This window comes from Oncorhynchus clarkii, chromosome 12 (genome assembly GCF_045791955.1).
Source record: "Oncorhynchus clarkii lewisi isolate Uvic-CL-2024 chromosome 12, UVic_Ocla_1.0, whole genome shotgun sequence".
Lineage (NCBI taxonomy): Eukaryota > Metazoa > Chordata > Actinopteri > Salmoniformes > Salmonidae > Oncorhynchus > Oncorhynchus clarkii.
The window spans coordinates 58258015-58278579 of record NC_092158.1 but is presented as its reverse complement, the minus strand read 5'-3'; the positions used below and the strand labels follow the sequence as shown (position 1 = coordinate 58278579).

Genomic DNA, 20565 nt, shown 5'->3' with positions numbered 1-20565 from the left:
CTACCTGATATCTATCGCTCCTTTCTCCCGTTCTCTCTACAGTGTTTATCTTCAGACTAACACATGGTAGATTGTCAAATGCTACTGATGCAACCGCCACAACAAAAATAGGACATAATTGATATCATATTATTCGAAACAACATGTTAATAATTGTGCTACATCACTCAGATCGCATCGCACCTAAATAGAAGAGATAACAGATAAAGGAGGCCCAAGCTATTAGGATTTGTCTTTATTCACCGTTATACGTGGGTACAGCTTTCCAAATGCAACTACAGTACAGACCAGTGTTTTAGACCATATCTTAACAACAGTGAGTGGCCAGTAACAGTCAGAGGATGGTGAAATCATAGAAAAAGAATGAATAGAATTTCTATGGGTGTAATAGTCAGAGGCCCATGTGCTGGCCCATTGGTTCTTTGGTGTTCTGTGTGTATCACTAGCCTGGTCCAGATCAGTTTGTGCAGTCTTTCCAACTCCTATGGTCATTGTCAACAAAATGATCGGGGACTAGGCTACAGTATCACTGGTATCCTGGCTCTTCTTGGCTGTGTTAACGTCTGTAAGCAGAGAGGGAGAGAGAGAGAGAGAGAGAGAGCGAGAGAGAGCGAGAGAGAGAGAGAGAGCAAGAGAGAGAGAGAGAGAGAGAGAGAGAGAGAGAGAGAGCGAGAGAGAGAGAGAGAGAGAGAGAGAGAGAGAGAGGGAGAAAGAGAGAGCGAGAGAGAGAGAGAGAGAGAGAGAGAGAGAGAGGCAGCAAGCACAGAATGATGATGCAACAGCAGGACTGCAGTTACTGCTTGCAGATCTAATCATTTTCAGTTCCTAGCAAGCGCATAGTAGGAATGAGGAGAGTGTGTGTGTATGTGTGTGTGTGTGTGTGTAACTGTTTTTTGTCGTGGCTTGACTCAAATGCAGATAGTAATTACTGCAGTGTGGGATAGAGCAGGCAAGTGGTGTTAGTGTGAGCACACGTGAAACGTATAACGTTATAGATGCATTTCCAGAGCCTACTGTAACTATACAATAGGTGTGGAATTATCACAGTTTGGCCTACCTTCTCTCTTTCTGTCTAACCATTTCATCTGTGTCTACTATGTGTGTGTGCGTGTGAGTGTGTGTTTATGTTTATGTTTGGAGTTTCACTCTTCTTCTTCCTCCTCTTCATGATGCTCATCATGATGGTGCCCATTGCCACTTCCCTTCCTCGTTGTCATGTCGTAGGGCTTGGTCTTGCTGCTGCCCATGGCGACAGGGATGGAGATCTCTGCAGCCTTGATGGCCTGCCTGTTCAGAGGAGTCTCCACGGTCAGCACTCCCTCGGGAGATAAGGTGGACGTCACCTTCTCAGCGTCAGCCATAGGGGGCAGTCTGGACCACGGAGGAAAGGAAACATCACAGTCAGGCTACTGTACAGTACAAAAATACTTCACTGAGGCAGACAGTGCTTTTATCTCGCAATATGCAGTATCTTTAATGTCATTTGACATCAACTTTATTCTGAATCACTGGTGTATGAGTTCAGCTTCAGCACTAGGGGGCAGTCTGGAGCAGGGAGGAGAGATAACAGCACAGTCAGGTTGCTGTACAAGACCAGATACGCTGGAAAGCTGTTATCGGTGGCTTATGCTCCAGGGGGAGTATGAGCCTAAGCAAGTAAGGAAGGCTTCTATTTGGATGCTGCCTATAAAATACTTTACTGAGACATCTTAATTTTCTTGAAACGTAATTCGATAGAACCTTCATTTATTATAGGCTTTCTGAGTGTACATCGGTGGGGCAGTGTTGATTGTCAGAGTCATGGTATATGTAGTGGCCCGTGGATGTCGATACAGAGACCCATGGAGCTCAGCCCAGAGGGAGGACGGCTGGCTGTACTATACAAACACAGTCCGTCGTCGCCGGTGTTGCATTGCTCAGCCTTCCGCTACACTCAACCCTCCGCAGGCTTGACCAATCAACCAAAAGAGGCTGACAGGACCAGACCCATGATAACAGTATCACTGGAGTCTGGACTAATCCTGGAGCATGCAGCATATGACAGAAAGCTGACAAAAGCTGCCATGAAGTAGCATAACCAACCAATTTCAGTAGCAGAATATTTAGGAATAGCTTTGAAATAACTTTAATCAACCCTCCTGTGAAAATAGACTTTTGTTGTTGATGTGATCAACATTGAAACAAATGGGAGAGACATTATTTTGGCCAGTCATTAACAGAGACACCACACACATTTTTTAGGATGCCTTTTTCAGCACGGTGACAAAATGGCTATGACGGGTTGCGCAACAATGGGTTATTCATCTGTTGCACAGGTTCGTTGATAGGAGTGTCGCTGTGAGTTGTATCATCGTTATTAATATTGGCAATGACGTTGTGTTACTTACGTGTATTTCCTAGTGAAGCATCTGGACACAAATCCATGCTCGTCCTTCCTCTCCTCATGCTTGCCTGTGGACACAGAACACACACGGGTCAGTCTTAGCCCTGTCTCACACTGGAGACTGCAGTCACTTCATGTGCCATGACCACTGTGTATAAATGTTATTTTGTGCAAAAACACAAGCTTCCTTGAGCGTTTTGTTTAGGAAAACCTTATTTTCTGTTGGACAAGGGGCTGAGAATAGATGTCATGTCCCTGTCCCCCTGCCTGGTGTCTGTACTGTACATGCATGTCCCCTTCGACACGTTCCCTAGCATGTTACCTGTGTGATGTACACTCAGTAACCAATTTATTAGGTACCACCATCTAGTACCAGGTCAGACACCCCTTTGCATCCAGAGCACCCTGAATTCTTCAATGCGTGGATTCTACAAGAAGCATTCCTCAGGGATGTTGGTCCATGCTGACACGATGGAATCACACAGTTGCTACAGATTGGATGGCGGTACATTCATGCTGCAAAATGCCCATTCCATCTCATCCCAATGATGCTCTATTGGGTTTGGTCAGCAATAATGTTCAGATACGCTGTTTTTCATTTGTTGCTCAGTTGGTATCAAGGGACGTATCGTGTGCCAGGAAAACATTCCCCACACCAGTACACAACCACAACAAGCCTGTACCGTTAACACCAGGCAGGATGGGTCCATGGACTTATGCTGCATAAGCCAAATCCTGACTCTGCCGCCCTGACTCTGCCGTCCTGACTCTGCCGTCCTGACTCTGCCGTCCTGACTGCCGTCCTGACTCTGCCGTCCTGACACTGCCGTCCTGACTCTGCCATCCTGACTGCCGTCCTGACTCTGCCATCCTGACTCTGCATGACGCAACAGGATCCGGGATCCTTTGGACCAGGCAATGTTTTTCCACTCCTCAATTGTCCAGTATTGGTGATCGCGTGCCCACTGGAGCAGCTTCTTCTTGTTTTTAGCTGATAGGAGTGGAACCCGGTGTGGTCGTCTGCTGCAATTGCCCATCCGTGATAAGGATTGAGTTGTGCGTTCCTTGATGCCATTCTGCATACCACTGTTGTATTGAGCTTCTTAACTTGCACAATTCTTGCCATTCTCCTTTGAACTCTCTCATCAATGAGCTGTTTTTGCCCACAGGGCTGCCGCTGACAGTATGTTTTTTATTTGTTGTACCATTCTCGGGTAAACCCTAGACATGACGTACGTGAAAAGCCCAGGAGGGCAACCGTTTTCCAGCGTGCCTGGCACAGATGATCATACCAAATTGAAAGTCGCTTAGGTCACTCATTTTGCCCATTCTAACGTTCACTGAACAGTAGCTGAATGCCTCAATGCCTGTCTGCCTGCTTTATATAACAAGCCACAGCCACGTGACTCATTGTCAGTAGGAGCGATCTAATTTCTTGAACGGGTGGTGTACCTAATAAACTGTCCACCGAGTGTGTGCGCCAACTGGTTTATATCTCTGTGTCTCTCACCAGGTCCCTATAAATACACATGCCAGGCTTGAAATACTGATAGCATATCTTTTTGTTATGATTATGTTATGACAACAGCTGATCTGATAATAGGAGTTTGCCACAGGGACCAGTCCCCTTTCCTGCAGGACTACAACGCTGTGAAAGGGCCTTTAACCAGGCATGTATCAAACACGGATAAACAGCCACACCTTATACAGCCACACCAGTTACTCAGCTTTGATAGGAACATGGGAAGCGTGCAAGTGTTATAAGCAACTATACAAGGATGCAGTGTTCATTCCCAGTGTCAGAGCTTTGTTGATCATAACCGTCTGCTGCTAGAGGAGAGAACAAGAATACGCTCTGGAACTGGACCAGCAGCCCATTTAAAGTAGCAGATCAGAGACACAGCGAGAGTGAGTCATGGATAAATGTCCTCCTCTCTCTCTCTCTCTCTCTCTCTCTCTCTCTCTCTCTCTCTCTCTCTCTCTCTCTCTCTCTCTCTCTCTCTCTCTCTCTCTCTCTCTCTCTCTTTCTCTCTTTCTCTCTCTCTCTCTCTGAGTGGATATGGTACCAGAGAGGGTCTGGGTTCTCTCATGGATTTGATGATATCATTAACTATTCTCTTTGAAAGTACTTTCTGTTCCAGACTAACCAACAAGTAACTAAGGGAAGATATTCAATGTCAATATGAAAAAGTGTTATTTTAAGTCCAATCTACAGTTTGTACACCCTAACCCTAACAGGGAAGTATGAAGTCTGTCCTTATTACATTTGAGTCATTTAGCAGACACTCTTATCCAGAGCGACTTATGGGAGCAATTAGGGTTTAAGTACCTTGCTCAAGGGCACAGATTCTTTACCTAGTCGGCTCAGAGATTCAAACCAGCAACCTTTCAATTACTGGCCCAACGCTCTTAACCACTAGGCAACTTATTGTAAGTCTAATTTACAATTTGGACATACTGCCTTATTTGGACATAAGTCCCCACTCTAAAACAATGTTATTGTTGTAATAGTCTTCTCAAAACTAGCATATGTAACACAATAAAATGGGTTTGGACCGAACCTTAAACCCACTTGTTGTTGTAATGGTCTACTTCCACTAGTGTACAATACAATGCATATCTCTGTTGTTGTAATGTGAATAATGTCTCAGGAATCTATGGGCTCTGTTCCAGCAGCCCCCAACCCCTCTCTCCCTCTGTCCATCTCCACCTCCTTCCCGCCCTCTGGTCTACAGAGACCATGGCTGTGTAATATATTGTGATGTTATGTGATGTGACTTTGGGCTAAGCCCTTCACATAAAACAATCAACACAGGTTACTACAACAAGTGTTACTCTCACTGTCCTCCATGTCACAGCAACAACTCACTTACTAAGACAAGTGAAACACTGTAGTGTGCTTAGTAGTATTTAGTAAGTGAGACATCTCATGTGCCTCATTCATCGTTAAATGCATGTGTAACACATACCCACTAAAACTCATTAGGTCCAGGTCTCACTTGAAAAATAGATTTTTATCGAGACTAACCTGGTTAAATAAAGGTTAAATAAAACATTATGATGCTAAGATAGGCAAAACAGAAACCAGCTCCGCTAGACAAAGATGCTGTATTCATTCTAATAAAATAACATGTTTTGATGCACATAAACAAATTCTGCATATTATGAAGTCAATTTAATGTACTGCGGTAGCCACAAAGTTATACTGATTTTATCTACTGAGACAGACACATAGACACAGGGAGGAGAAAGAGACAGACAGAGCCGGTGAGACAGACACATAGTCACAGGGAGGAGAAAGAGACGGACACACAGAAAGAAAGAGACAGACAGAGCCGGTGAGACAGAAGCAGCCTAATTCTGATCGTTTGACCAAATCACATCAGATATTTTCTCATCAGTTCTTCTTCAGCGATGATCGTATTGGTCAAACGACCAATTAGTGAGAAAGAAATGTGAATTGTGCTGCCTGTGTAAACACAGCTGTAGAGAGAGAAAGATACAGACAGAGACAGAGCCAAAGCTAGATAGAGCTAGATAGAGCTAGATAGAGCTAGATAGAGATGAGTTTATTACCAGTGATCTCTACCACGCCATCCTTGGTCTTGACCACCAACTCTTCAGGGGAGAAGTGGTTGACGTCCAGAGTGACCTTCCAGGCCTCCTGGGTCTGCTTGATCTCAGACATGCCAGTGCTGAGCTGGCGGGAAAGGGCGCGGGAGTACGATGCTGCCTCAGCCTGGGCCATCATAGGGGCCTGGACCATCATTGGGGCTTGGGGCATCATTGGGACTAAGGGCATCATTGCACTCTGCTGGTGGGGCATCATAGAGGGCATGAAGCCGGCAGAGGACAGGTCGTGGCCGAGGGCGGGGCGCATGTATCCGGGCCAGTGGGTGCTGGAGAAGGAGGGCAACCCCTCTGCGTGGGCAGGCATACCGAAGGACTGGTCGAAGAGTCGGTTGCCCTGGTACCAGTCCCTGTAGGGGTCCCAGCTAGGGGTGCGGAGCAGGCTAAAGGGGATGCGTCTCTCTGTCATGTTTGCTGGAAGAAGAGGAGTAGTACTGTTGCAGTAGTAGAGCTGTGAAGCTGGCTGGCTGTAGATGCCTTTGGTTGGTGTCTCTCTCAAACTTCCACCGAAATTAACGTCTGCTTCTCGGCAGAGGGCTTTTATACACACAGCCACCGCCCACTTCTAGTCAACACTGTCACTGACCCTCCCTTCTCACCCCATCTGCCTCCCCCCTCCCCGGACAGATATTTATAGAATGAACTAGGTCTATTCGTGTCAGACATAGCACTAGAATGGAATCCAAGTCCAAGACAGTGACGTAGAGCAGTTTCGCTGGGATTTTACAGCTAATCTCATGCTATTTTACATACTTGCCATGAGGCTTAGAGAGAAAATGTTGCTGTTTTAGAGGTCACTTCCTGCTATTCTACACATTTCGCCATGAGGCTGAGAGAATATTTAGCAGTTTTAAAGCTAATTTCCTCTTATTCCCCCTAAAATTGTCATGGCATATGACGTGTTCATATGCTATCTGCGACTCCCAAAGCCTGGGGACAATGACGGGGTGTGCCATGCCAGTGCAAAGGCCCTCCCCTTTACCCCACTACCCCTCTAACAACTGCCAAGCACTTCGTTTCACCCTCTCCTCCGCCCTTCCTCCCAATTGTAATCCCCCTCTGAGCCCATCCTAGCCATGACACAGGGCTAGAGGAATCTGAGAGTTTGTTGTAAAGCAGACAGCCCTGCTCAGCAGAACTAGAGCCCCCCCTGCATGGAGGGGAGACATACGTATGCTGTTTCTAACACAGGCTGGCAGAGGACAGGACATTATGTGACAAGCCAACCAGCCACATACGTGCTATTAGAATGCACACTGTAATCCTAGGAGCTCGGACAAGCGAAACACAACACAGACACCACTGACAACACACACCCACACTCAAGCATGCTTGCATAAAGTACACACCCACAAACCCACAAAAACACACAGAGAATGCACACAAACATGGAGGTATTTGGTGTGATATGAGTTACTCCTGATATGCATGGAACCAGAACTTAGTTAGATAGGGGTTGATACTGATGTAGACAGTATATCTCCTTCCTATTTTTGAGTACAGAATGGCATCCCACTAATCTCATGGACACCCTGTTTCATTTCAGATCTGTTCCACTGCTGGCTCTATGCCCTGTGGTATTTTGTCTCCAATGCATTTTTATTTTTTTTTTACCAATCTTGAACAAGGACTTGGTTTTGGCATGCACCTCAGCCTACATTATATTGATATCAGAAAATGTGGATAAATGTTAGGACTAATGTCCATTTAGTCCATGGTATCAATACTGTTCCTGTATAGGTTACATCAGAGATGCAGCGCCACATTTCGTGTCCCAGTGTGTAATAGAGTTCACAGTAAAAATGACAGAGTAAATCTAAGTCTGACTGAGGAAAATAGAATTATGCCACAGATAACATTTTAGTCCCCGTCTAAAAAGAGTCAAATGTACTCTGGCAATGGAGTCATTTTTTTCTGAGTTGTATTCTCTCAATTTAGTCTTGATATTTAACTCTGCATCATTGCGTTTCACTCTGTACAGTATTAATTGAAAATAACTTTTTATTTTTAAACTCCCTGTAGTGTTGATCAGTGTTCTAGAGTTAGTTGTTTACTCTCACTGTAAAATCGCAAGAGCTAATTCAACTCCTATGGAGTCAAATGCAGTTAATATGGTCCCATTTGAGGTATAATGGTGTTTAAGTTTCATTTGCATATTTCTTAATGTGTCACATTATGGTGGCTTGCAATGTGACATCCAATGTCTATTGGAATCCAATTAGAGGGAGGTTGTCCATTTTACATCAACCACAACTTACATTCAGACTTCATGTCAGAGCAGAGAGGACAATACCGTTGCTTGAGACCACCAACACTCTTTGAAAAAAAAGTGCTATCTAGACCCTAAAACGGTTCTTCGGCTGTCCCCATGGGAGAAACCTTTGAAGCGGTGGATCTTTAGACTATTTTTGTTTCCAGGTAGAACCCTTTGGGGTTCCATGTAAAACCCTTTCCACTGAGGGTTCTACATGGAACCCCAAAGAGTTCTACCTGGAACGAAAAAGGTTCTACAGCTGAAGAACCCTTTTGGAACCCTTTTTCTAAGAGTGTATGTCATGTAAACTGGAACAACCATCACAGTAACTGTTGCAATAAATCCAACCACTTAAAGACTGGTTTAGTTTAGACACATTTGTTACAAACAATTCTAAAAATCCACCTACGACAGAGTAATGATGGGAATTCTTTGACAATGAGGCCCGTCTCAAATATGTGGATACGCCATAGATTTAACTCCCTGTCTCTGGTTACTCTTATTGGAGTTAAAAGGACTCAGTCCCAATCAACTCCAGTTATCAACACTAACTCCGGGGAGCGTAACCACTCTGTTGAGTTAAAATAACTCCTGTATAGTCAATTTAACGCTTCAATGTTGAACTCTTAAATGTCGCCTTGATTTACTTGTGTAAAGTTGGAGCTGCTGCTTGGGTGGACCTCAGACTTGTGTGAGCCTGGCAGTCTTCACATCACTATGGGTCTACATGTTACCGAACTATTTCCATGAACTGGATGGGTCGTTGGCACACTGTACCGCACAGCCAGGTGTTCGTCTTTGCTGAATCAGCACTACACCACTAACTTGACAGTTCAACCATCTTATTTGAGGGTTTTATTGGAGGGGTAATATTGCCTTGTGTCTCTTCCAAAGAGCAGCACTGGATGGGAGTCAATATTCCGTCACATTAACTCTAGACTAGACTGAGTTGAATGCACAGTCCAAATATCTGAGATTTTCAATGTGTATTTGGTTTGGCACAATGAAACCAATGGAATAGTTCCAAAAGTACAAACTTCATTTGCCAGGCAAGATAAATCAAGAGCACAGGTTGAACTCGGACTCAAGAGTGCAGTGCATGGTTGAACATCCATGAGCTGGATTTTTTGTTGTTGTTGTATAGGTCAAAAGTACAGAGCCTAGGGTTAGGGTTGTGGTTCAGATTCAGGTTAATGCATTTTCTTTCATTCATTCATCAGACTGTGCCTCAGACTCAGACAGATATAACAATAACGTTGTAATTTCCCGGGAGCGATGCTGCCTGTATTCATCATATATTCACAGGTTACATGACATAGGTTGAATTTATGGACTTGGGAGGAAAGATAAACAGGGAGCTGGAAAAGTACACCAGGTTACAGAATATTCCAGTCCTTTTCTCTCAGGCCAGAGTTTCCAGTATCACTATGAAATAAAGTAAATATTTACAGTAGCAACCTGTTGGTGGTACCTACAAAGAGCACATGCACGTATTACAGTATGAACATCGTGTAGACCTCAGTGCCAACATTTTTTTTCCCATGTCAAAAATAGTAACTTTTGAAAGACAACAAAAGTAGCTCATTTTTCATTGGTTTATATTTATTGTCCTGTATAATAACTTTTACACTACAACTAAATGACTTGTATACAATCCAAAGGTTTAGCGCTGTACTCTTAATATCGGAACAGGTTTTGTTTAATATCATACTAGGTTACAGTAACTCTGGTTACATTTTGAATGTAACACTGCATGAGTGACAGGAGGCATGACGAATGGGAAGGAAGACTGAAGGGGTTCCCTGATTGCATCATCACCAGCAGCTGTCCTATCAGCACAGAGTAATAAACTGAGGCAGGGAACATGATGGGCTTCTTGTGGGACTACCTGTGTCTGGGTTCAAGCGTTTTGAAAGCAGGGGCATTTGCTGTGTACGTAGTTTAGCTGACCACCGGCTTGCAAAATGAGTAGACCCTCTGTCTGAGACCTCATGCCAGGTCAGAGCCAGTTACTAGGACACCTCTGGTAAAAGCAGGGTGCAGGGGATAGGGCCAGCCTGTTACAGCAGGGGCAATGTGATTGGTTAGACCAACAACAAACTAGCCCAATCAACCCATCTATGTCTGGAGGGAGATAATCCAGGCCTGATCAACGTTTTGGACAGAAGGAGTTGGTAGAAGTGGACCTTTGGAGCCCTGCAGAGTAACATCCCCTCTACGTAACTTTAACTATGTATCCCCTGCACCAGGAAACAGACAGGCAGAAGAATAAAAGATTGCATCAACACAAGCGTTTAATACATGGTCTCTGTGGACTGTTCCAGTACTGTAATGAACCCTGTGTAAGAGCATTATAAAATACATCAGGTAAGGGAACACCGCCATTGAAACAAGCTACCGCCAACTCAGCTCACTCCCCTATTCTTAAAGGAAGCAGAAGCTTTCATCACAAATAAAAAGTATTTAGGTTAAAACATCAATGGACATACTGTATATTCAGAGATGAGAATACATACATTTGCAGCAATTCTCCCATGATATATTAGTATCTCAATGACACGATTCTTCAAATTGCTTTAAAAACATTTGATGAGACAAAACAAATAAATTATCAAATAAATAAACAATAAATAACTTAATAGATAATTGGAATAAATAATTTAATAAATAGCTGTGGATAAAATATAGAACCACAAGAATACATGGATGCTTTTGCAGAAGGTTTCTGAAGTATCTTAAGAAAGAGCATCTTTACAGAGCGACTTCACCTCATTGGTCATTGCAGAAGAGGTACAGTAGTATTTACATTAAAGGTGCAGTATGCAGAAATTCTAATAGTTTGCCTAATTTCAGTTTACGTGACAAAACACGCAATGCATAGTGTAGAGAATCATTGTACCAGCTAAACCGCTGTGAAATATATTGTCAATAACCCAAAACATTGTATTTTCAGCCGTTTGAAGCTGGTGTACAAAACCGAAAGTAAAAGATGCAAAAACGAAACCTAAGAACAGGAATAATAGAAATAGCGCACATAGAACAGATCTACTGCTTCTTAGACAAGCTTTCAATGCGAATGACAGATCTATAACTCACATTTCTATGTGTATTTGGTCAGGCCGCCCCAAAATGTACATATTGCAGCTTTAATAGGTTGAACACAATAAATAGTGGAATAGGGAAGAGAGGAAAAGTACATAATAATACATTGGTTTTTATATCCCTTCTTGCCTCTGTGTGTAATTACAATACAGATCAGAATGGGCGGAGAGAGGACAGATGCACCCTGGGAGCTGTAGTACTTTAGTGACAGATGCACCCTGGGACCTGTAGTGCTGTAGTGTCCGTGACAGATGCACCCTGGGACCTATAGTGGCAGCCAGCAGGGCTCTCTGGTACAAGTAGCAGCCTTCCTCCTTCCTGGTGCATCATCATACTAAGTCACCATCAAATAACAAGCCTCTTCAAAATCACATGGAATATACAGTGCATAGTTTACAAGCCAGAACTTACAGTTTAGAATCATTTATATATCCTGACATATATGCTACAACCTTTAAAAAAAAAACATACACCAGTTCCCTTTTGTGTGCTAAGTTGTCAGCCGATTTTTGTTTTGTTCTTTATCTCTTCTCTTGATCTCTCAAGTTCCTAAAATAGAGCATTAGTGTCTTTGGGGAAATGATGTAATGACATTGGAGAAAAAAATGGCCCAGTACTGTTTCATTTAATTTGACTTATTTTCCATGTGTGTCTCTTATTTTCCTCTTCTTCCACAAACTCATGAAGTGTTCCAATGTTAGAATATATCAAATAAAATAACAACTTATTTTCTGGTTACTTTTGCTCCGTGGAAGATTATGGAGAAAGTGCTTACAGACTTGTTCTTTAGGCTTTATCATTTCTTTTCTAAAACCATGATTCGGGGAATGTTATTTTAAATAATTACCAGTGTGTTGCATCCATTTTAATATTATAGCACATTCATTTGATATATCGATTTTTTCCCCTCCCACTTGTGGAAAAAAAAATTGATATTTCAAATGATTGTGCTATAATATTAAAAACCTCCCTCTTCCTTCCATTGATCCAGGCTCAGGTTAAGAGAAAGGAGTAGCAATAAAGCGACCGGAGTATGGGCGAGTGGGTGTGTCGAAAGGAAAGTAGTGGGCGTGTGGAAAGGAGTGGGTGTGTCAGAATCGCTCTGCTGTAGGTTAGAAGGTTTTGACTGAGCAGTTTTTTTGTTGTTTCCGTTTCTTAACACGCTACTGCCGTACACTGACCTACCATACCGCAAGAGTTTGGACTTCTGCTTGAGTCGGAGTTGTATTTCAGTGTTAGTTTTACACAAATAATTGTACACTTTCAGTTAGAAAACTGACAACTGTTTATTTTAGATTAAAGGTATTGATGATGGGTGTATTGTTGCTTCATGCGTTGTACACGTGTGCTTACTGTGACTGTCACCCTGATAGTGCCTACTAGGTAGTGGAGTCGCGGTGATCTTGACGTTCATGCCCTTCCCATTGAGTAGTAGACTGCATCAAGGTGACATCTAGATGGTTATCAATATGAGCTATTTCTTGTCAAGGCTGCACCGGTGTGAAAAAATGTCCACGTAAGATACCGTCAGCGACACGACCGTGATACCCAGTAGGAAGCACTTCAAGTCAGCAGGCATGTTGATACAACACCGGTGCACTGGTTGACTCATCGTGCAGCCCAATCAGCCACGCAAAAAACGGTCTTGAGTGGCAACAAATCTGCCCAATTAGATTATTCGCTTTCTATACACCCAATGCCCATACTCCGGTCGCCATAATGGGATGCAGCTACCCATACTTGCGGGTTAACGCGGGTTAACATGAAGTATACAGAGATGGAGACTGAGGGTAAAAATGGACCAGAGGTCTGGCCCTGTGTTTGAACCATTCAGGGACATACGAATACATTACATGATTTATCTTGTCTTTCTCTCTCTGTCTCTCTGTTTCCCTCTCTATCTACCCCCTCGCTCGCTCTCTTTCTCCCTCGCCCTTTCTTTCTCTGTCTCTCTCTCCTCAGAAGCCGGGGCTCTCGTAACTGCTGCGACTGTAGTAGCTGTGGTTGCGGCTGCGGGAGCGGCTGTGGCTCCTGGTGCGGCTGTGACTGCGGCTATAGCTGCTGTAGCTGTCATGGCTGCGACTCCTCTCCGAGTGGGAGGGGCTAGACATGGAGCTGGAGGAGGAGGGGCTTGGACGGTAGTACGGGATAGGCCGCTTCCGAGCGCTGAGGAGAGGAGACGATAGAAGGGATAGAAGGTTATACAGTGTATACAAGGCTTGTGACCAGTTAGTGTGAGGAGGACCACCACTCTGACAGCTGATCTGAGAGCTGCTCTTTTGGCATGCCTCTGCATTGTACAGTACACTCCAATGGGAATACTGTAGTTTTGCAATATTATCATATGCTTTTCTGATTCCCAAAATATTTTGTACTTCAACTATACTTTGTCAAATGTTATAATCGCATAAAAAGATCAGGAGAGGGTCATGTTTGGAACATAATAGAGGTCAACCAAAAGGGTCCGGGTCAGCTGTCTTCAAGGGGCAGGCCAGAAATGTGGCATAGTAGTTATTAGGTGCGGCAGTCAAATTGAGAAGTGCTGAAAGAGAGCGGCTCCATGTGTTAGTTAGTAGAGGTCCGCAAGCGCGCACGCACGCACGCACGCACGCACACACGCACACACGCACACACACACACACACACACACACACACACACACACACACACACTTCAAAAGGGTTAGGAGCATTGAGATTGCCTTGTTAGTGAGCACCCTCAAGGTGCAACTTAAGTGCCCACAGAGGTTGCTGCCGGTAAATTGAGAGCTGTTAGCCGCAAAAAGACAGAAAATCATCTGAAGGTTAGCCATCACCCAGGAATCAGGAGAGTTAATCTAGAGGCAGGACGTCAGCGTTATCAAGGTGCTCTCACTACCTACGGGGATGTTTTGCAAAAAAAATGTGGTAGTTGTGGATCACAAATACAGAATCCCAAAGAATTGATATAGAACCACAATTTCTGGTTTACAGACAGACATCGTTTGACGAACCTTGATAGCGCCTTTATCAAAAACGTGTGTTACAGCATTAGTACACATCAGTGACTGTTCGTCTAGTGCAGATGAATGTGGATTTACAGAAAGAAAGATGGATAGAAAGAGGGAGATCGAGAGGAAAGGGGAGGGTGCAGCGTTACTCTAGGGAAGTCTGTTGGTTGGTTAACTGCTTCACAAGGCTTCGGCAAGGAGGACTAGGGGAGTCCTGCTGCACGGCAACTGTTACCACGGTAACCTAGCCTGCAGCTCAGCAGTATTCCGTTGTCTTGGCTTCGGGGGGGGAGGAGAGAGACGGGGGAACCTTCCTTCGTACAGGAGAAGTGAGTGTCACAGAACATTTCACCTGCATTTTATGGGAAACCACTACACACACATTCTGGGAAATACAATGGAATCATATTATTGCTACAGTGTGGCATCACTCAGCGGTGGCAAATTCAATCGGTGACAAAGGTTGTACACTTCTGTGATATAAATACATTTCACCTGAAATAATATAACGTGTTCAGTTCCACTTGGATGGTACTATACAACAGACACCCCACATTTACACATACCCTAAATACTATGGCATGTCAGATTAGAGAACATATAGCACCCCACATTTACACATACACTAAATACTATGGCATGTCAGATTAGAGAACATATAAGCACCCCACATTTACAGTAATCATGCTGAGGATTCACAATAAAACTGTTGAGAAAGAAAACCAGAGAGGGAGAAACCTTGACAAACTCTCCCATAGATGTCAGTGTTACACTTGGATTCTGCTCTCTGAGGGAGCATGGCTAGATAGAGTCTCTGTTACCTGGTGATCCTGCGAGCCTCCATGAAGCTGGGAGAGTCTCGTCTCCTCTTCCTGATGGGAGAATAGCTTCTGGAGCGACGGCGAGCACGGTCAGCATCAGAGTGGTGAGGGCTGTCTCTCTCCCTAGTGGAGCAAGGAAAATAAACGCATCAAATTGTCATGTATTGGAAAGAAAAAAATGAACATATGAGAAAAGTAATGTTTGTGTCTAAATAAATCACTGGATAGCAAGAACAGTTGCAAAAGTTTCTAGTTAATCCAAAACGAGTGTTATCTGGCCTTCCGGGTCAGGTAAGCAGGAAAGCCAGTAGCCCCTCTTGGTGGTAGGTTAACCATCATTCATAGACCAATAAGTAACCCTTCCGTAAGCGGTCACCTGGAGTTGTTCTGTCTGGCATGGGGGTGGGGGGACTTGGCCTTGCTGGGGCCTCTCTCTCTGGAGCCGGAGCGTGATGAAGAGCGTCCGGAGCTCCAGGAGCTGCTACGCTGTCGGACCCCCATGCCACCGCGCCCCCGAGACTCACTCTTCTTCCTGCCTGACCCAGATGTGTGGCGGTGCCGCCCCGGGGAGCCAGACTGGCTCTGGTGATGGGCCTGTCCACGAACCCCATGGTGGTGCCGCTTGGACGAGTGGCCCCCTTTAGTCCTTGAGGTAGATGAGTAAATGAGTATCAATTGATTATTGGTAACAGAGGAATGATAGGGGTCAGGATTGTTGGATACCTTTAGTAGATAATGTATGATGAAATGGGAGAGAGTGTGGCAAATAAATGCGTCACTCATTTTTTGTGACGTGCCACATCAGAAGATCACCAAACAGGTTGTTCAGTTCTCAAAGCGATCAGCCTGTTTTCATTCTAATTTGCATATCTTAGGATAGCACAAGTCAGGAGAATGAGAGTAGAGAGGGAAGTGCATAGGACTGTGCCCTGGACAGCAGACCAAGCACCAAACACAGTGGACATAAAAGAAGGGGCGAAGACCTTGTCCGGGAACTTGTCCCAGACCAATCTGGCCTTAATGTACTCTTATAATCTTCACCTGGATTAGAGGACTGGCCACCCCTCAGATTCTGGTTCCTCTCTAGGTTTCTTCATAGGTTTCTGCCTTTCTAGGGAGTTTTTCCTAGCCACCGTGCTTCTACATATGCATTGCTTGCTTTCTGGGGTTTTAGGCTGGGTTTCTGTATAAGCACTGTGACAACTGCTGATGTAAAAAGGGCTTTATAAATATATTTTATTTAATTGATTGAAGGACAGAACAGGTAAAGGTTATGTCAATATGGAAGGTCGAATCTCTCTGCTTACTTCTTCCGGTGAGAGCTTTTTCCTCTGTGAGGATGCAGGTTACGTTGAGAGTGTGCGGAGTCACTGCTGTGAGCTGGCGAATGGGAGCTCTTCCCATGAGCTCTGTGACCTCTGTGACCTCCCCGTCTGCCCGACGACCCTATCGACTGCCTTTCCTCTCCGTGTAGGGCCTCTCCAGCCTGGATTGCAGAACCTCCTCCTGGGGTCCTGTAAAGGGCATTGTGGGTCTTGTGCTCTCCTCCTCTCAGCTGAGGCAGCATCATGGTCGACTGGTCTCCCGGAGTAGCAGCAGTCAGCATTCTCAGCTTCTGTAGAGAAATGATAACCAACAAAAGAAAAAAGAAAAAGAAAGGGAAAAAAAATAGAAAAAGGGCCTTAGAGTTTGTCACAGTGGAGTGTTTGAGCGCTACGGTGTACTTGGCAAAAGAGGGTCAACATCTAAAAGAAAAGATCTAGGTTTTTTCTCGATATGGCTTATAGACAGTCCTCTATGGTGCAGCGCATGCAATACTTGGCATGCAAAACCATAATGAGTCGAAGAAATCATATTCCCGAAAAGAAACGGAAAAAAACTAGAAGAGAAAGGGATTTTTTTTATTTGTATTATGACCCAAATTAAGTTAAAGAGCAGAGAGAAAAGAGAGTATAGAGCTACAGACTTTGTAGAGTAGAAAAGGAGGACTTCTTCAAGTTTTAGTAATGGTAAAAAACAAATATGAAAAAAAAAAGAGTAGACAACTTGACAGAACATCACAGAAATGGAAGGAACAAAATAAAATAGTCAAGGAACAATTATAGAGTCAAATCGAATCAGAAAAACTAATCGTCTGCTACTCAATAATTTTCTCTTTGTGGATTTTTTTTCCCTGTAGTAGACAATTGCTGAGATGTGAACAGCGACCCATTTTTTGTAATTTTTTTATTGTTACTCTTGTTTAACTCCCTTTTGGTTAACATCCACTTACCAATAAAGTGGCATTCCCTCCTTTAGTAGGTAAGGTATGAAGAAAAGGGAAAAGTGGGGCAACATAAGTGCATCATTAGATTTCACAAAATGCAAGAGAAAAAGACACAAAACCCTTCCCTGGCAGAGTGAGGCATCAGACAATGCATGGAAATCAACTGAAATTAAATCAAAAAGAAGAAGAGGAAGGAACACACCACAATGTTCAGGGAACCTCTCACACCGAGAGTAGCTACTCCTTCCAGATCATTCTCCTGCCCAGCCCACTCCACCAGAGGGCAGGGCAGACAGTCTGTGTGAATGACCATTGAGTTAAAAGTAGTCTCAGCGATGTGACATAGATGCAGAAAGTAAACAGCATAGTGGACCAATTTCTGCAACAACTAAGAGCGTTGGAGCGAGAGGCTCAACTTCTGCGGTTTTGGTGCCCTGGCGACCACTCTGTAAACAGTGTGAAGCGAACCCGTGCCCATGCGCAGATACTGTGTGTGACTGTGTGAGAACAAAGTCTTTCATCTCGCTCATCTCAATATCTGCGGTGGTGCTCGTGACAATGTCATCTTGCTGAGTCTACCTTTAAGTTTAGGGCTTCCAGAGAGTTAAGTTTAGGAGTTCAACCCCCAGGCACTGTATTTTAGGTTACAGTTGGTTCAAACCAAGGCATTTCTTGTCAGTGTTGGGTTGCGCTTCCCCTGTAAGCCTCAGGCATATGACATTTTAATTGGCTCTGTTGAGATCTCTGTTTTAGTTCTCTGTTTTAATAATATCTATTAATATGAAAAATTCTGTACTATTGAATTTAACTCTAGCAAAAGAAACAGTCCTCTGCGAGAACAGAACCTCTGCAAATATTGTGTACTTCTAGACATTTATTGATGGGATTCTTAAAACTACAGTTTCATTTTAAACACAAATGTGTGTGGTAGATCAACTTCAGTAGGAGGCTTTTAAGCAAGTGGACGATGTTGAGAGATAAGGTATGCTGAGGACATTGAACTAGGACGCAGGCATATTCTGTAATAGCAGTGTACACAGGGCAAGGGGTTTCACAAAGTATTGTGAGAGTATTGTGAGTGCAGATGTTTGTGTGGAGCAATTGTATGGCTGTGTGTGTCTCCCCGGGATATAAAGGCAGATCAAATGTCAAAGCAGGTAAATATCAAAACACAGCGAGCTCTCCTGCATGCATTAACCTTCTCCACTGTAAACGCTGACCGCTGAACTATGACTAAAACAGGGACTCTTCATTAAAAACAACAAGGATATTAAAACCTTCTCCACAAAACAAACAAAAGACTGAGCTGTAGATATAAGAAAACACACAACCACTGACGCAGATGATGACAGTTGTTAGAAACAGCCACCGAGGAAATAAACATGATCAAATCATAAGACGAATGTAACTATTTCACCAAGTGAACAGAGAGATGCTGGACAAACAGGAATAAATGCATTCTACCAAAACAGAAAGAAGTACACAAAGAAATGGGCCTTCTTGATATATATATATCGGGTGGGATACTGGACTGAATTCAGTATGAACATTTAAGAAGGATAGAGAAAAAAGGATAAACTATAATCCAAATCTTTTAAAAGCAAAATATAACAGAAAAAAAGGAACGATAAAATAAACTTCCTAAAGCTAAAGTTCCCGGGTGGTTAAATCATAGAAAGAGAGACAAAGAAACATTGACATCAAGATAGAGGGTGCTTCTGACATTCTCATTTCTGCATAAAGAAAGACCACGTGCCAAGGCAGAGCGTTACCTACCTTCCATTTCAATCAGTGACACGTATGCAATATCAACAAAAAAAAGGAAAGGAAGAAAAAAGAAAACAAGGAGAAAGGAATGTTCTCCGCAGCGAAATGGGAAAAAGACAATGAACCTCTTTTAGTATCAACGCTACGAACTTCTTCCAAAGACTAAGGAGGAGAAGGTAAACAAACCAACAAACCGACAAAAAAGCTAAAGAAAATGGACAAACAAAACCAACACTTAAAATCAAAATCAAACTAAAGGTTAAAAAATGAATCTAAAAACTAAAATGATTTGCTGTCTTTTTCGCTTGTTCGAATGCAGCCATGGTTGCATCAAAAGGGAGAGGTGGGATAAGGTTGGGTAAGTGAATAGAGTGATTCATGAAACAAAATGAAATCCATTGTTAAGATAGAATTGCTAGAGGAAAGGAAGGAAGGAGGGATGGAGGGATGGGTGGAGAGAAGGAAGAGCAGGCAGAGTTGGCATATGACAGATGAGAAGAAGGGAGAAGAGCATGTCCGGACAGCGGAGGGCGAGAAAGATGTGTCACACACAACACGGATGGACAGAACACGGATGGACACACAGAGTAGATGAGTTTTGGAAGGAGGGAAGCTGAGGGCGGGGCAGTAACTGCTAGAATGGACAACTAGTAGAGTCAGCACATTTAAAAGGGACCCCAGTTACATTTTGGAAAAGATATCTTTCAACAAGAGAACAAAACCCATTGTGGTTTACGAAAGCTATCGAATCCGTCTCAGAAAGCACACTTCTTACATATTCCTTTTGGGCTCAGCAATGCACCAGGGTCATTACAGTGCCCCATGTTAGTACAAGGCGATTGTTATTAAGGCAGAATAAAAGGGTGATTCTTGGTCAATTTAAAGCCTTGTAAATCGAATAGTACAGTGAGCCTTGGGGAGTGTGGTACTGAACATATCAATATCTATACAAAGGGGAAATTAAATACGGCACTCGCATTCAAAAATGGCTTGGGTCCCTTTAAAATACCAATGCTACTAAATGTTGTGTGTGTGGTCCTATTTAGTTTGAACATTTGTATCACTGTTTTTTTGTGTGTTAGCAGATATAAATTTACCCTGGACAAGAAAACTACAGACAGAATCAGAAGGACAAACCGAGATGTAAAAATAGAAGAGACAGACAAGACCCAAGTTGCTGCTGCACATGTGCTAACCATAGAAATACTACAGTATTATCTAGCTTCTGTTGGATCTATGATCTCCCAGAAAGGTTGGTATCCAAAATGAACAATATTGAGCGAGCAACCTCCCAAATACACAAGGTGTCTGAGCGCTGATGAACTGTCAGCAAGGGAGAGACACAATAATTCC

The 20565-nt window shown here is 43.5% G+C and overlaps 2 protein-coding genes across 5 annotated transcripts in view; both read right to left on the bottom strand.

The window, feature by feature from the left end:
- Positions 1-220: 220 nt before the first annotated feature.
- Positions 221-6619, bottom strand: LOC139420865 (heat shock protein beta-1-like). Its single transcript, XM_071171230.1, has 3 exons — positions 5960-6619; positions 2388-2451; positions 221-1371 (listed from the first exon to the last, which is right to left on the bottom strand). The coding sequence occupies exons 1-3, from the start codon at positions 6420-6422 to the stop codon at positions 1143-1145; spliced, it is 756 nt and encodes a 251-aa protein (XP_071027331.1). The 5' UTR covers positions 6423-6619; the 3' UTR covers positions 221-1142.
- A 3264-nt stretch (positions 6620-9883) lies between these two features.
- The window catches only part of LOC139420864 (serine/arginine repetitive matrix 3), a 156717-nt gene continuing 146035 nt past the window's right edge, over positions 9884-20565 (bottom strand). For 2 of the 4 annotated variants that reach the window (XM_071171227.1, XM_071171229.1), the window contains 4 exons: positions 16487-16794; positions 15556-15825; positions 15180-15302; positions 9884-13535 (listed from right to left, as the gene is read on the bottom strand). In XM_071171227.1, coding sequence (XP_071027328.1) covers positions 13328-13535; positions 15180-15302; positions 15556-15825; positions 16487-16794 — 909 coding nt within the window. In that variant the 3' untranslated portion in view covers positions 9884-13327. The remainder of the gene's footprint in view (positions 13536-15179; positions 15303-15555; positions 15826-16486; positions 16795-20565) is intronic. The other 2 variants (XR_011635551.1, XM_071171228.1) reach the window with 2 other exon arrangements.